A 14,281-nucleotide genomic window follows, 5' to 3' on the forward strand; every position below is an offset into this window, starting at 1 on the left:
TTGCGTTCATCCACCTCTGGCCTGCTGGCTCCCTTCCTCTGCGGAAGCATAGTTCCCGCTCAGCCCAGTCAAAGCTGTTCGCTGCTCTGGCACCCCAATGGTGGAACAAGCTCCCTCACGACGCCAGGACAGCGGAGTCACTCACCACCTTCCGGAGACATTTGAAACCCCACCTCTTTAAGGAACCCCTGGGATAGGATAAAGTAATCCTTCTACCCACCCAAAAAAAAAAATTGTAAAGTGGTTATCCCAATGGCTATAGGGTGAATGCACCAATTTGTAGTCACTCTGGATAAGAGCGTCTGCTAAATGACGTAAATGTGCCCTTGAGCAAGGCACTTAACCCTAATTGCTCCTGTAAGTCGCTCTGGATAAGAGCGTCTGCTAAATGACTAAAATGTAATGTAAATGTAAAGAGTTAAGAGGTAAAGATGAGAGGCAAAAGGAAAAATTCATGTGGAGCGATGGAGTGTGATCATCTTCCTGTGTATCCATCTGTGTGTGTGTCTCTTTATCTATCTGTGTGTCTGTTCATCTGTGTGAGTGTGTTCTCATGTGGGTGTTTGTCTTCATCTCTGTGTGTGTGTGTGTGTGTGTGTGTGTGTGTGTGTGTGTGTGTGTGTGTGTGTGTGTGCGCATACCCGGTGAATGTCAAAGCCTATGGCCAGGTTATCTCCTTTGCCCTCTTTGGTGGTGGCTCTCCTCTCCTTCTGCTGCAGGGCGATCAACACCTCGTCCTCTAGCTTCTTCACGTCAAACACATACTGCAGAGAGACATAAACACACTAATTAGAACAATCTCCTCAAATCAAATACAGAATATACAGTACATGCAGAGACACCAACAGAAAAACACATACAAACTTACACAGTACAAACACACACCCTCCCACCCACCCAGCCTCCCACCCACCCAGCCTCCCACCATCCACCCACACTCTCCCCACTTCCACCTCATCCTCCACCCTCATGCACCCCACCTGTGGGTTCTGGAGGAAGGTGGCCTTGTGGTTGATGCATCCCCCAGAGCGGTTCCTCAGGGGGTCCTGGCGGGGGACCCAGGAGCCCCTCATCACCTCCTCCTCCCAGGTCTTATGGATGCTCAGATAGGAGGTGTTGATGAGGCGGCACAGGATCAGGTCCGTGAAGTACTGGCAGAAGTCATCAAACGTCATCCTAGAGTGGAGAGGAAGGGAGGGATGGAGGGAGGGAGGGCAAGAGGGTATATTTAGGAAAGTGCCGTTCAATCGATTAATGAAACAGATGAATCAACTAGGGTCGGTTTCCCGGATACAGATTAAGCATAGTCCTGAGCATGCTTTTTAGTCCAGGACTAGGCTTAATCTGTGTGTGGGAAAATGGCCCCTAATGTTTTAATGGTGTGTGTGTGCATGGTGGTCCCCCTCACCAGAATTCTCCGTCGTCCTGCACGGTGACGCCAAGCTTCTCTCTCTCACTCTTGCTCACCTTCTTCCACTCCTCTGAGCTGGGAGCACAGACATGAAATTACCTCATGTTCGACAGCATGACACAAAGGAAATTATAGAGCAAACATACCACTGAAAACATTTTTGGATTGGAGATTCTGAAGTTCAGCACCACATGACAATAGACAGCAACTTTCTCAGGAGCAGTCAAAGATTAAAACAGGAAGACCTAACCAGGAAGTAGGAATTGTAGGTTTAGGGAATACATAGCAATTATGTGTGTGCCTACGTGCATATGAAAATAAACCTCTATTTTGTTTCTATGAAATTCCTACCAGTGCCACAACTTCTGTGGGAACTTTCACATCAAACAGTAAAATGAAATCTCTCCAATTCCAATTGTGATCAAACCCCAGATAAATGATACATTAATTCTTATGACTATATAAATGAAGGGAGACGACTCCTTTAATAACACCACTCAGTCACTTCCCCTTTAAGAACTAACATCTCTCTCCTTTACCTACTCAATAATTCAGCTGCCTTCATGAGCGAGCCCTACAATCTCTGCTGTGTCACACAACCTAGCGATAAACAATAGGACATAACAGAAGGAGGAAGAGAGAAGGAAGTGGAAGAGAGATGCTCTCAGTCTTCTCCCCATCCTATTACATGATATAAGCCATAAATGAACTGTTGAACGTGTGATTATATTTTATTAATTATGTTTGATATTTTTGTATTATATATTTGTTTACTTTAAGGTGTGACTTAAACGTGTGAGCATGTGCATGTGTGCCTTAAAAAGTAATCATAGTATTATTATTCTTTTAACTTTTTACCATTCAACCAAGTTTATTTATAACAATACGACTCGTGAACGTCTGATTAATTCAGTTCCAAACAGTTGCGTTAATGGGATTCACTCCACAATATAATAGCCACTGTACTAACAGCACCCCTGCAGATCTCAGAATTGCACTGTAATGGCTTTACTTTGTCTCCTACTTATGCATTATTACTGAAACGTACAAAATTAATAGCCTACCCTTATTTTTCCCTCCACATTGTTGTTTTTCTTAAAATAAATAAATAACACAAAAACACACATTCACGCTTTCACACGTATACATGTTCAACGGTTAATTTATGGCATTTATCATCCCACACACACACAGCATCCCCCATTTCAGTAGATGGAGAACACCTCTCTCTCCACCTCATTACTCCTACATGGTCTAGTCGTTTCGAGGCAGTAAAGGCATTCTTAATAGGAGAAGCTTCCATTACGCAGTGTTGTGTACATCGAATTAGAATGAATTGGAACACCCATTCTACTGTAATTCTTATTCTATGGTTGTGTAGTACCACCTCCAGGCCTGAGGAGTGTTGTGTATTTACCTGTCGCTCCAGGGCCCGCTCCACTCCTTCTCTCCCCAGGGGTTCCTCATGCGGATCATATTGAGCTTCTCTGACTTGAAAAATGCCAGCAGGCCCTGGCCCAGACGCACCTTCTTCACGTCCGTCACCGCGTATGCGTGGCCCTTGACCAGGCCACAGTCTAGCCGCGCCTCCATGTCCTCCACTGTGGTCGCCTAAGAGACAGTTAATAATAAATTAATATTTATTTATTTGTGCAGCACATTTCATACACAGAATGCAGCTCAAAGTGCTTGAGTTGTGACAAGGGTTGTGTTCATTAGGGCATGCGACAGAAAAATGTTTTCAAACATCTTGCGACAAAATGAAAATGTGCATATCTATTGGACAAGTCCACCTGTTTCAGACAATTTTTCCCCATTTGATGCCTATTGAACAAGGCCCAGTCAAGTTGAACTGAGGATTGGTTTGTTTGAATTGAGCTTGCAGCATAGTCAGCCGGTGCTGTCCCTTGCTATTTGATCATCAAAGTATAATTGAGCACAAGGCCCAGATGTAATGAGCCTGTTTCACAAACAAAGTGTGATGCAACGACAGCAAGGGAGCAACTACTAAGGAGATAGAAGGGGATAAAGGAGAAAAAAGACAGGAAGGAAATGAGTGAAAACAAGGTCGTATTCATTAGTGCACAACGTAACAAAATGTTTTGCAACAGAAAACAAAAACAAGTGTTTCTTATTGTGAAAGAGAAAGGGGGATACGTAGTCAATTGTACAACTGAATGCATTAGACTGAAATGTGTCTTCCGCACTTAACCCAACTCTCTGAATCAGAGGGGTTGGGTTAAGGCAGCGGGGGGCTGCCTTAATCTACATCCACGTTGGATGAGGTATTTTAGTCCCTCCCTGTTTCAGTCCATTTTCTTCCATTTAGTGCCTAATAAATACAACCCAGGGGACTTCTACATAAAAAAAGAACACATGACTGTTCCTGCATGCACAAAACCTTCTCACAGACCTCACAGGCTCTCAATTTAAGCATACTTAATTGCCTGCTGATGGGCCATCAACTGTGGATGGGCTTCCCATTATATTCAAATTGGTTGAGTAAGTTGGCTACCAGAACATTCACACCTGGCCCAATGGGCAAGCAGTTGTCTGGACTTCAGAGAGTCATGGAAGTGAACAGAAAAGTGAACATTCACGTCTTTGATAAAAAATGAATGATATCAGATTGAAAAAATTATACTGATATCAATATAGATTTTCCATGTCTGTGCCCATCACTAATTTCAATGCTTATACATAGTGTTATTCAGCCTAGGACCAGGCTCTTAAATCTGTAGATGTGTATGATATGATATGACAGAGACAGACAAAAGGCCAGAGAAGGGGAGACTGGGGAACAAAGTAACAGTTTTAGGCTTTTGCGTAGTATGAAAATAATATTTGAGGTAGATTAATAATATTTGTATACAAACATACTGTACATATTTAGCTATTATTACACATTGTACGTTTCTAGGACATACCAGTTGTTTACAATTAAACCGAAAGTGGTGGAAGTGAAATGTCTGTCTCCAATGGTAAAAATGAAGGGTAATTGAAAAATGTTCTTATTTGAAACTGATAGTTGGATGAAAATACAATACATTGACCAAAAATATTTTCATTTGATCTTTTAGGCATGTCATACTGACCAAAAGCAGAGTAGACAAAATGTATATATTTTATATAAGATACTTTTAGCATTCTAAAGTATGAATTACTTTTTTCTAAGATATTATCTTAGTTGTACTTGATGTAAAGAAGTGACAATTCATATCACTATGTGAATGTGTCTAAATACCATACAAAATACCACAGAATTTTAGGTAAGTGGTTAATTGTAACAAATGTTACAATTAACCCTCTTTACAAATCTGAGTCTAATCCGAGTCTTATGAGAAAAAACAACAATAACTATTGTCATCACCTATACCAATCAAAAGACCTCTTCTTACTGATAAAAATGATGTATGATTAGATAAATGGGGAATGTTTGGCAGGTCAATAATCAAGAAAGAGAGGTGGCAAGAATATTTCGAATACGGCCTGGAAAAAATACAAAAATAGGTCACTCCCCTATTCTGCCTAGGCCTATAGGCTCTGTGGAAGACGTGCTTTGAGCATTCGCTACCACACACATCATTTTTCAAACCCTGCTTACAAAAAACAGCGATGGGGGGGAAGACAAAAAGCAATTAGGCTTGGAGTCTGGGGAGAGATGCACGAGTGTGGCTTTTAAGATACCTTGGTTGCATTCCTAAATCAGACCTCCTCACAACAAAAAGCCTGTGAGTAGTCTAGCATTTATGTAAAGTTGCCAGGACGTTACAACCATAACCAAACAGCAACCACCAAGTCACGGGTCATGTCTGAGGAATTAACAACTACGGTTTTCGGTGCTGTCAGGGCCGTTCGTCTAGCTGACTTTTTTTTTTTTTTGGTCCGTGTCCGTTCTGTTGTTATTGTTCCGAAATGGATCCTCATGAAAACTCATGAATATAAAATGCCTATCGCTGCCAGTTGAGCTAGTGTGCTTGACTCGGAATCACACAATGTTGGACTGTAAATGAGTTCTAGTGCAGGAGTGGACGAGCGCAGAACAGCAGACAATCAAACGGAGGGACTCACTGCTTGTGTTCCAAATGGCACCTTATTACCTTAATACTGCACTACTTTCAACAAGGGCCCATAGGGCTCTGGTCAAAACTAGTGCACTTTGTAGGGAGTAGGGTGCCATATGGGACGTAACCACTGGCTGCCCGGGGGAGAGTGGAACTCATACAAATGGAGCTCCCAACAGCAGATGTTGCGTATTGATGAACAGATGAATAGACGGACGGACGGACGGACAGATATCAACAAGCAGATTGAGGATGACAGGTAGATGGATGGATAGATAAGTGGAGGGGTTTAACTGACTGATATTAGAAACCATCCTAATTTCATTGGTATGAATGCAAGTATTTGCATTCTGAAAGTGTGTATATACAAATTCAAGTCTCATCAGCAGAGAGAAAGCATTGTATGATTAGATTGATAGATGATAAATAGATGGATAACCACAAAGGATTACATTTTCCTATCGCAAAGATAGACTTTGCATGAGCCAACTAACCGCAACTTTTTAAATAGACTGGATGGCACATTATCATGGCAATTGCCAAACACTGCAACTTGCGATTTATGTAGCAATTTCTTTGTGTTCCAAATAGCAGGAACTTGGAAAATAGGAAGTACAGGCAGTACCTCCCTGTTTCAGTGCATTTTTTAAAAACGTTTTGTATTGAACATGACCCAGATCTCCTAACTGCCCCTGATCCAAAATGGCTGCCTAGTACAGATCTTCCCCGACTGACTCACCCGGATGGAGCAGCTGATGAGGCCGTCCCGGTTGTGGACCTTCAGCACCCTCTCAAACAGCTGGTTGCGGGCCACCTCGTCCGTGGCCATCTGGCCCTCCAGCAGGTCCATGGGCTCCGACACGCCACCTGTGAAGTCCACCAGGGCATCCGCCGTGTTCCCGCCGTCCAGGGCCTCGTAGCAGCCGTACACTCTGCAGGGACGGGAGGAGGGAGAGGAGGAATGAATTAATGAGTTAATCTGATGTCAAATATCTCTCCATCAATGCTGTCTACAGTGCACAGTTGACATCTGAACCTAGCCTCTTATTTGACTCCACATCTCAAGATGTGTCTCCACATCTCAAATCATAAAGGCAGTGGCTAGTAGATACTGTATTTTGAATCAGTTAAAATAGTGATAGACAATAATAAGCCTTAAACATTAAAGGCTCATACATGTTTATAACATGTTATAAAGCATTATACCTACAGGCTTTAAGTAAAGTGTTACCAATTGCAAATATTTATTTATCTGAGTGAGTGAGTGTGTCCTCGTTCTTAAGATTTCTTCTGCATTCCTCAAATATTGGGAGAATATCAACATACAGTAGCATTTGATCCTATCCTAGATGATATTCCCCAAGGGCTGCTGGTACTGCTACAGTACTGTATCTCTTTATGCATGCCCCTAGGTGTTCATTAGACTTTAATGTTGTTTTGTACCCTGACTTTATTACACATTCCCCAATTGTGACAATTAAGAGATTGATTGGATTAATTGATTGACTGATTAATATTTTTACCCTGACTGTATTACACATTTTCCAATTGGGACAATAAAGCCATTGACAGATTGATTGATTAATTGACTAACTTGGCATAGGCCTTCTCCACCAGTGCGCTCCAGAACTCGTTGCTGTCATCTGAGTGGCAGTAGACCAGCTGCTTGTCCACCGTGGGCAGCCGATCGTCGATCACCACGTCCACCCACTCGCCGAAGCGCCAGAAGCGGAAGTGGAAGATCCCGGCGTACGACTCGGGTGTCTCCGTGTCCCACTCCTGCTCCTTCCAGTCTGGGATGACCTGAAGGGGGTGGAGGGGGGAAGGTTGGGGGCGTGGAGCAGTGGGAATGGAAGAGGTCAGAGAAGGAGGGGGTGGAGGGAGATGAGAGTGGGAAAGAGAGATGGAAAGGGTGGGGAAAGGGAGGAGGGGGTGGGTGAAGAGGGTGGGGGGAGTGGAAGGGAGTGTGGGGGTGAAAGAGGGAGCGGGTGTGGTAAGGCAGGAAGAGTAGAGGGAGGGGGGGAGGAGAGTCAGAGAGAGAGTCAGAGTTGCACATAGTATGCAAGCCGAACGAACAAGCCGCGTGTCGGCCGAACTCGTAAATACGAGTGAGGCTGTCATCCCCGCTGCGGCATACCTCGTCGCCACCTTGTCATCCCCGGCCGGAGGATTAAAGGAACAAATGTAATGTATCACCTGGGCTCTGGCTAGTATAAATCCAGAGGGGTAAGAATATGTGGAACAGGACAGAGGGACGGGGAATGACTTGAGCTGCAATTAAGTACCAGCCAGTCATCCCTTTCCCGGGGGCTCCCCCTCGGACTGCGATGGGGGGTGGGCGGGCTGGGGGGCAAACAAGACCACACTTAGCCCCCATGAAATACCCATCAGCCATCAGGGCTAAACAGGAAGTGTAGTAATGAGACGCCACATAATGAAAGTGTACTGCGGAGCGCAGAGGGCAACATTTTATTGAAATGAATCACTATTCCTCCACTGCCCTTGGAGATACATGCTGGGGAGTGGTGGACTAAGAGCCCTGGTCGGTGGGTCGGTTCTGGCTGGGTGGTTCTGATGGAACCTTCGTTCTGCTGATTGAGGGGATTTTCTGTGTGTGTGTGTGTGTGTGTGTGTGTGTGTGTGTGTGTGTGTGTAGCAGCTCTGTTAAGAGGAGAGGATAAAAAACAACAACACTGCACCATAGAAACCCGAGTCATTTGAGAGCCCTTAGGAACCCCCCCCACCCACCCACACACACCACCCCCACCCACACTCCCTCTCTTTGGACTGCAGAGAGAGCGGGTGGGGTAAGAGAGCGAAAGAGAGAGAGAATGAGAGAGAGAACGAGAGAGAAAGAGGGAGGGGGGGGATATCTATCTCGGCTTTCATCCAGAACACAATAAAGCTCTTTAATAACTTTACTCTCTCTGCAAAGGATGGACTGGACTCTGGCCAGAAACAGCAGCAACCCCATCCACCCCCGCAGTCCCCTCCTCCCATAGCCCAGTGGTCAGGCAGTGGTGCCCATCAGACCAGACACACCTGGCTTGTCTTCATTAGTGCACACTGTAGCAAAATATTTTGCAAATGAAAATGAGCGCTTTTTATTGAACAATTTCAGGTAGTCCCTCCCTATTTCAGTTTGTTAAAAAAAAATAATCTCAGATTTCGGTCACACTTAGCTAAGTACAGTACGCGAGAGAGGCAAGCCTACGCTAGCCGAGCACAACGACGGCACAAATGTGAGACAAAACAAATATGTGACAAACACACAGCTGGCCCCGGTTCCCCCAAGGGCAATCCCCACGTCGCCACTGCAGATGTCATTAGCTCAGGTTGCCTAGAGCTCATCTTGCCAACCAAGAACGACAAGACGGCAAGGCCCGCCCCTCATCTCAGGGTGTTGTAGGTGTGCATGAGTGTCTTCCACACACACATACTGTACTCAACAAAGAAAGAGGTAGAGCTAGAGACAAAGATAGAGGAGGAAGAGGAAAAGGTCACGGGCCAAAGAGGAGCTGAATCTGGACCTGTGTGAGAAAAGAAAATAACAGAGAAAGAAAGAGAGAGAGAGACAAAGACGGAGAGAACGTGACCAAGAGAGTGTGAGGATTCCTGAGGACTCAGCCAGTCAAAGCATTTCCCGTTTGATCGAGCCTTCTCCCCCCTATTGACCAATCACACTCTTGAACCTAAATCAACATGGCCACCCAAGCCACTCTGGAGCTGCCCTTCCGGCCCGACGCCCATCTGACCGAGGTGATGCGTCAGCGGGCCCAGTCGCTGCAGCAGCGCGGCGGGAAGCGGCAGGACGGAGAGCGCCTCCTCCGACCACACGAGGCCGTCTACCGCCTGGACTTCTCCCAGCAGGCCTTGCGTTTTGCCCACTGGGGTGTGCGGCTGGCACGCTCAGGTCGCCTCACCGTGACTGCCACCTCACAGCTTTGGACGCCCGACCTCACCCACCTGATGAACCGTCAGCTGCTGGAGCCGGCGGGGGTGTTCTGGCGAGCTGAGAGTGACGGCGACGACACGCCCATACACCACTATGAGGCTGATGCCCAGGAGTTTGGTGAGCGCATCGCCGAGATGGCGAAGGTGAGGAAGATAATGTACTTCCTGCTGGCATTTGAGGAGGGCATTGGTCCGGATGCTGTTGAATGCTCCATCAGCTTCCAGGTCGACCAGAAGTGAAGACTGTAGGAGGAAATGGCGGAGGGAGGGCAAGGTACTAGGTGGCCATTTTTTATTTAATCTGACTATCATCTGGCCTTATGAGCAAGTACGTTTGCCATTTCTCTTTTTGTTGTCTTTCGTCACGATTTTCCACCACCACCATTCCTCTTGTTTTTCCATTTAGAATTTCACAGTCATTTTCTACGTATGCTACTTCTTCTTAATTAGAGTTAGAGGTAAAGTTAGGGTTAGGGCACGGGTCTCAAAATGGCAACCTGTGAGCCAAATTTGGGTGATTTAATGTGGCCTGCAGTAGTTGTTAGAATGTGGTACCACAGGGGAAAGGACACACAAATCGACCGACCAGAGGGACCACAACCACTCACTTCCTCTTGGGTAGAGGAAGGATAACACCTCAACACCTCCACTCCCTCGACTCGATCTCTTCCTTTTTTCCACTCTCTTCTTCCCGTCTTCAATTTGAACATAGTATGACCGGCCTCAAAACATAACACAAAACCTTTTCGGATTGCAATATGCCCTTTTCTACTGTAGGTAGTTTTTCTGTAAGGATTCAGGTACTACTAGTGTATCAAAACACTGGAGCATTTTGATTTCTGACGTTGAAATTACTATGAAAGATGCAGTAAGTGCTTCACTTGTGAGTGGACTTTTAAACGCAAGTCTTCAATAATTCTTCTTTCAAATCTTTGTCGAGCGTTCAGAGCCGTACTGTAGCTACAGTCAGTCGAGTCTAGAGATGTGATTATTCATTACTTGTAAGGTTTGTTGATACCATAACGTGACTAAAGCAACTAATTAGAGAATGACTACTTGTGGGTAATTTATGTGCATTTGAAATTAATCACTGATCTGAATAAATAACAACAAAATACAAAACAATTCTCTCTGTGGCATTTCTAACAGACTAGCAATACAACGTCAGCTCTGATGTTTTTCTATTTCAATGTGTGTGTGTACGCACGCATGAACATGTTTATGTTTGGGTGTCTGCCTGCCTGTCTGTCTGCGTGTGTGTGTACTGTCGTGACGTGACTTTCATTAATGTGATGACTGTTATTTATCAAATCAATTAACTATGTTTAATTGTTACTCGATTAAATTAATCATGTAACAATAAACTCATTAGGAATTTGGGGCACCACGGAATAAGTTATTTAACAAGTTACCATCTCCCGAATTAATCTCTTAGAAGATATATAGATATATACACTACCAGTCAAAAGTTTGGACACACCTACTCATTCAAGGGTTTTTCTTTATTTTTACTATTTTTTACATTGTAGAATAATAGTGAAGACATCAAAACTCTGAAATAACACATATGGAATCATGTAGTAACCAAAAGTGTTAAACAAATCAAAATATATTTTATATTTGAGATCCTTCAAACAGCCACCCTTTGCCTTGATGACAGCTTTGTACACTCTTGGCATTCTCTCAACCAGCTTCATGAGGTGGTCACCTAGAATGCATTTCAATTAACAGGTGTGCCTTTTTAAAAGTTAATTTGTGGAATTTCTTTCCTTCTTAATGCATTTGAGCCAATCAGTTGTGTTGTGACAAGGTAGGGGTGGTACACAGAAGATAGCCCTATTTGGTAAAATACATTTAATATTTACATTTTAGTAATTTAGCAGACGCTCTTATCCAGAGCGACTTACAGTTAGTGAGTGCATTCATTTTCATACTGCCCCCCCGTGGGAATCGAACCCACAACCCTGGCGTTGCAAGCGCCATGCTCTACCAACTGAGCTACAGGAGACCAAGTCCATATTATGGCAAGAACAGCTCAAATAAGCAAAGAGAAACAACATTCCATCATTACTTTAAGACATGAAGGTCAGTCAATCCAGAAAATGTCAAGAACTTTGAAAGTTTCTTCAAGTGCAGTCGCAAAAACCATCAGGCACTACAATGAAACTGGCTCTCATGAGGACCGCCACAGGAATGCAAGACCCAGAGTTACCTCTGCTGCAGAGGATAAGTTCATTAGAGTTACCAGACTCAGAAATTATAGCCCAAATAAATGCTTCACAGAGTTCAAGTAACAGACACATCTCAACATCAACTGTTCAGAGGGCAGTGTGTGCATCAGGCCTTCATGGTCGAATTGCTGCAAAGAAACCACTACTAAAGGACACCAATAATAAGAAGAGACCTGATTGGGCCAATAAACACGACCAATGGACATTAGACCTGTGGAAAATTGTCCTTTGGTCTGGAGTTCAAATTTGAGATTTTTGGTTCCAACCGCCATGTCTTTGTGAGACGCGGTGTGGGTGAACGGATGATCTCTACATGTGTCGTTCCCACCGTAAAGCATGGAGGAGGAGGTGTTATGATGTGGGGGTGCTTTGCTGGTAACATTTGGACTTATTTAGAATTCAAGGCACACTTAACCAGCATGGCTACCACAGCATTCTGCAGCGATACACCATCCCATCTGGTTTGGGCTTAGTGGGACTATCATTTGTTTTTCAACAGGACAATGACCCAACACACCTCCAGGCTGTGTAAGGGCTATTTTACCAAGAAGGAGAGTGATGGAGTGCTGCATCAGATGACCTGGCCTCCACAATCCCCCGACCTCAACCCAATTGAGATGGTTTGGGATGAGTCGGACGGCAGAGTGAAAGACAATCAGCCAACAAGTGCTCAGCATATGTGGGAACTCCTTCAAGACTGTTGGAAAAGCATTCCAGGTGAAGCTGGTTGAGAGAATGCCAAGAGTATGCAAAGCTGTCAACAACGCAAACGGTGGATATTTGAAGAATCTCAAATATATATATATAAAATATATTTTGATTTGTTTAACACTTTTTTGGTTACTACATGATTCCATATGTGTTATTTCATAGTGTTGATGTCTTCACTATTATTCTACAATGTAAAACATAGTACAAATAAAGAAAAACCCTTGAATGAGTAGGTGTGTCCAAACTTTTGACTGGTACTGTATATCGATAACAGTCACTTATTAATCATTACCCCAAATCAGTCTCATTCTGAACGTCGCATACTCCTTGATATGTGCAAGAACCCTAACCTTATTGATGAATCAGCAATACACAAATTGGTTTAATTATTTATTTACTAGCTAACTAAATAATAACACAGAATACATACATACTTAATACATGAGAAAAGTCCCTAGCAGACTAACAACAGCATGACTGCTTGGTTTTCAAAAAGCGAGGGGTCAATAGAAGGAGGGAGAGAGGGACAAAGAGAGTCAAACTTATCGTACATACATTTGGAAACTACGCTCACGGTAATCAGAATACTTAGCACCCTAACCACCGCCCGTTCAGAGTAAGAAACCAATGAATGTATTTACAGTGGGGAAAAAAGTATTTAGCCAGCCACCAATTGTGCAAGTTCTCCCACTTAAAAAGATGAGAGAGGCCTGTAATTTTCATCATAGGTACACGTCAACAAAAAAAATCCAGAAAATCACATTGTAGGATTTTTTATGAATTTATTTGCAAATTATGGTGGAAAATAAGTATTTGGACACCTACAAACAAGCAAGATTTCTGGCTCTCACAGACCTGTAACTTCTTCTTTAAGAGGCTCCTCTGTCCTCCACTCGTTACCTGTATTAATGGCACCTGTTTGAACTTGTTATCAGTATAAAAGACACCTGTCCACAACCTCAAACAGTCACACTCCAAACTCCACTATGGCCAAGACCAAAGAGCTGTCAAAGGACACCAGAAACAAAATTGTAGACCTGCACCAGGCTGGGAAGACTGAATCTGCAATAGGTAAGCAGCTTGGTTTGAAGAAATCAACTGTGGGAGCAATTATTAGGAAATGGAAGACATACAAGACCACTGATAATCTCCCTCGATCTGGGGCTCCATGCAAGATCTCACCCCGTGGGGTCAAAATGATCACAAGAATGGTGAGCAAAAATCCCAGAACCACACGGGGGGACCTAGTGAATGACCTGCAGAGAGCTGGGACCAAAGTAACAAAGCCTACCATCAGTAACACACTACGCCGCCAGGGACTGAAATCCTGCAGTGCCAGACGTGTCCCCCTGCTTAAGCCAGTACATGTCCAGGCCCATCTGAAGTTTGCTAGAGTGCATTTGGATGATCCAGAAGAGGATTGGGAGAATGTCATATGGTCAGATGAAACCAAAATATAACTTTTTGGTTAAAACTCAACTCGTCGTGTTTGGAGGACAAAAAATGCTGAGTTGCATCCAAAGAACACCATACCTACTGTGAAGCATGGGGGTGGAAACATCATGCTTTGGGGCTGTTTTTCTGCAAAGGGACCAGGACGACTGATCCGTGTAAAGGAAAGAATGAATGGGGCCATGTATCGTGAGATTTTGAGTGAAAACCTCCTTCCATCAGCAAGGGCATTGAAGATGAAACGTGACTGGGTCTTTCAGCATGACAATGATCCCAAACACACCGCCCAGGCAACGAAGGAGTGGCTTCGTAAGAAGCAATTCAAGGTCCTGGAGTGGCCTAGCCAGTCTCCAGATCTCAACCCCATAGAAAATCTTTGGAGGGAGTTGAAAGTCCGTGTTGCCCAGCGACAGCCCCAAAACATCCCTGATCTAGAGGAGATCTGCATGGAGGAATGG

At 44.2% G+C, this 14,281-nt stretch overlaps 2 protein-coding genes across 3 annotated transcripts in view; one reads left to right on the top strand and one right to left on the bottom strand.

Moving 5' to 3' along the window:
- Positions 1-14,281, bottom strand: part of LOC121537610 (calpain-5-like) — a 73,016-nt gene that overhangs the window by 11,786 nt on the left and 46,949 nt on the right. For both annotated transcript variants that reach the window (XM_041845197.2, XM_045206966.1), the window contains 6 exons: positions 7,070-7,278; positions 6,215-6,407; positions 2,829-3,022; positions 1,409-1,486; positions 981-1,176; positions 642-764 (listed from right to left, as the gene is read on the bottom strand). In XM_041845197.2, the coding sequence (XP_041701131.2) occupies positions 642-764; positions 981-1,176; positions 1,409-1,486; positions 2,829-3,022; positions 6,215-6,407; positions 7,070-7,278 (993 nt within the window). The remainder of the gene's footprint in view (positions 1-641; positions 765-980; positions 1,177-1,408; positions 1,487-2,828; positions 3,023-6,214; positions 6,408-7,069; positions 7,279-14,281) is intronic.
- On the top strand, positions 8,926-10,511 carry LOC121537611 (olfactory marker protein-like). The gene has a single exon (XM_041845198.2). It carries the CDS (start codon positions 9,178-9,180, stop codon positions 9,667-9,669), a length of 492 nt encoding a protein of 163 aa, XP_041701132.2. The 5' UTR covers positions 8,926-9,177; the 3' UTR covers positions 9,670-10,511.

The sequence above is a fragment of the Coregonus clupeaformis genome, chromosome 24 (genome assembly GCF_020615455.1).
Source record: "Coregonus clupeaformis isolate EN_2021a chromosome 24, ASM2061545v1, whole genome shotgun sequence".
Classification (NCBI taxonomy): Eukaryota; Metazoa; Chordata; class Actinopteri; order Salmoniformes; family Salmonidae; genus Coregonus; species Coregonus clupeaformis.

Coding starts and splice junctions, on each gene's coding strand:
- LOC121537611 (XM_041845198.2), top strand. CDS start 9,178: ATGGCCACCCAAGCCACTCTGGAGCTGCCCTTCCGGCCCGACGCCCAT.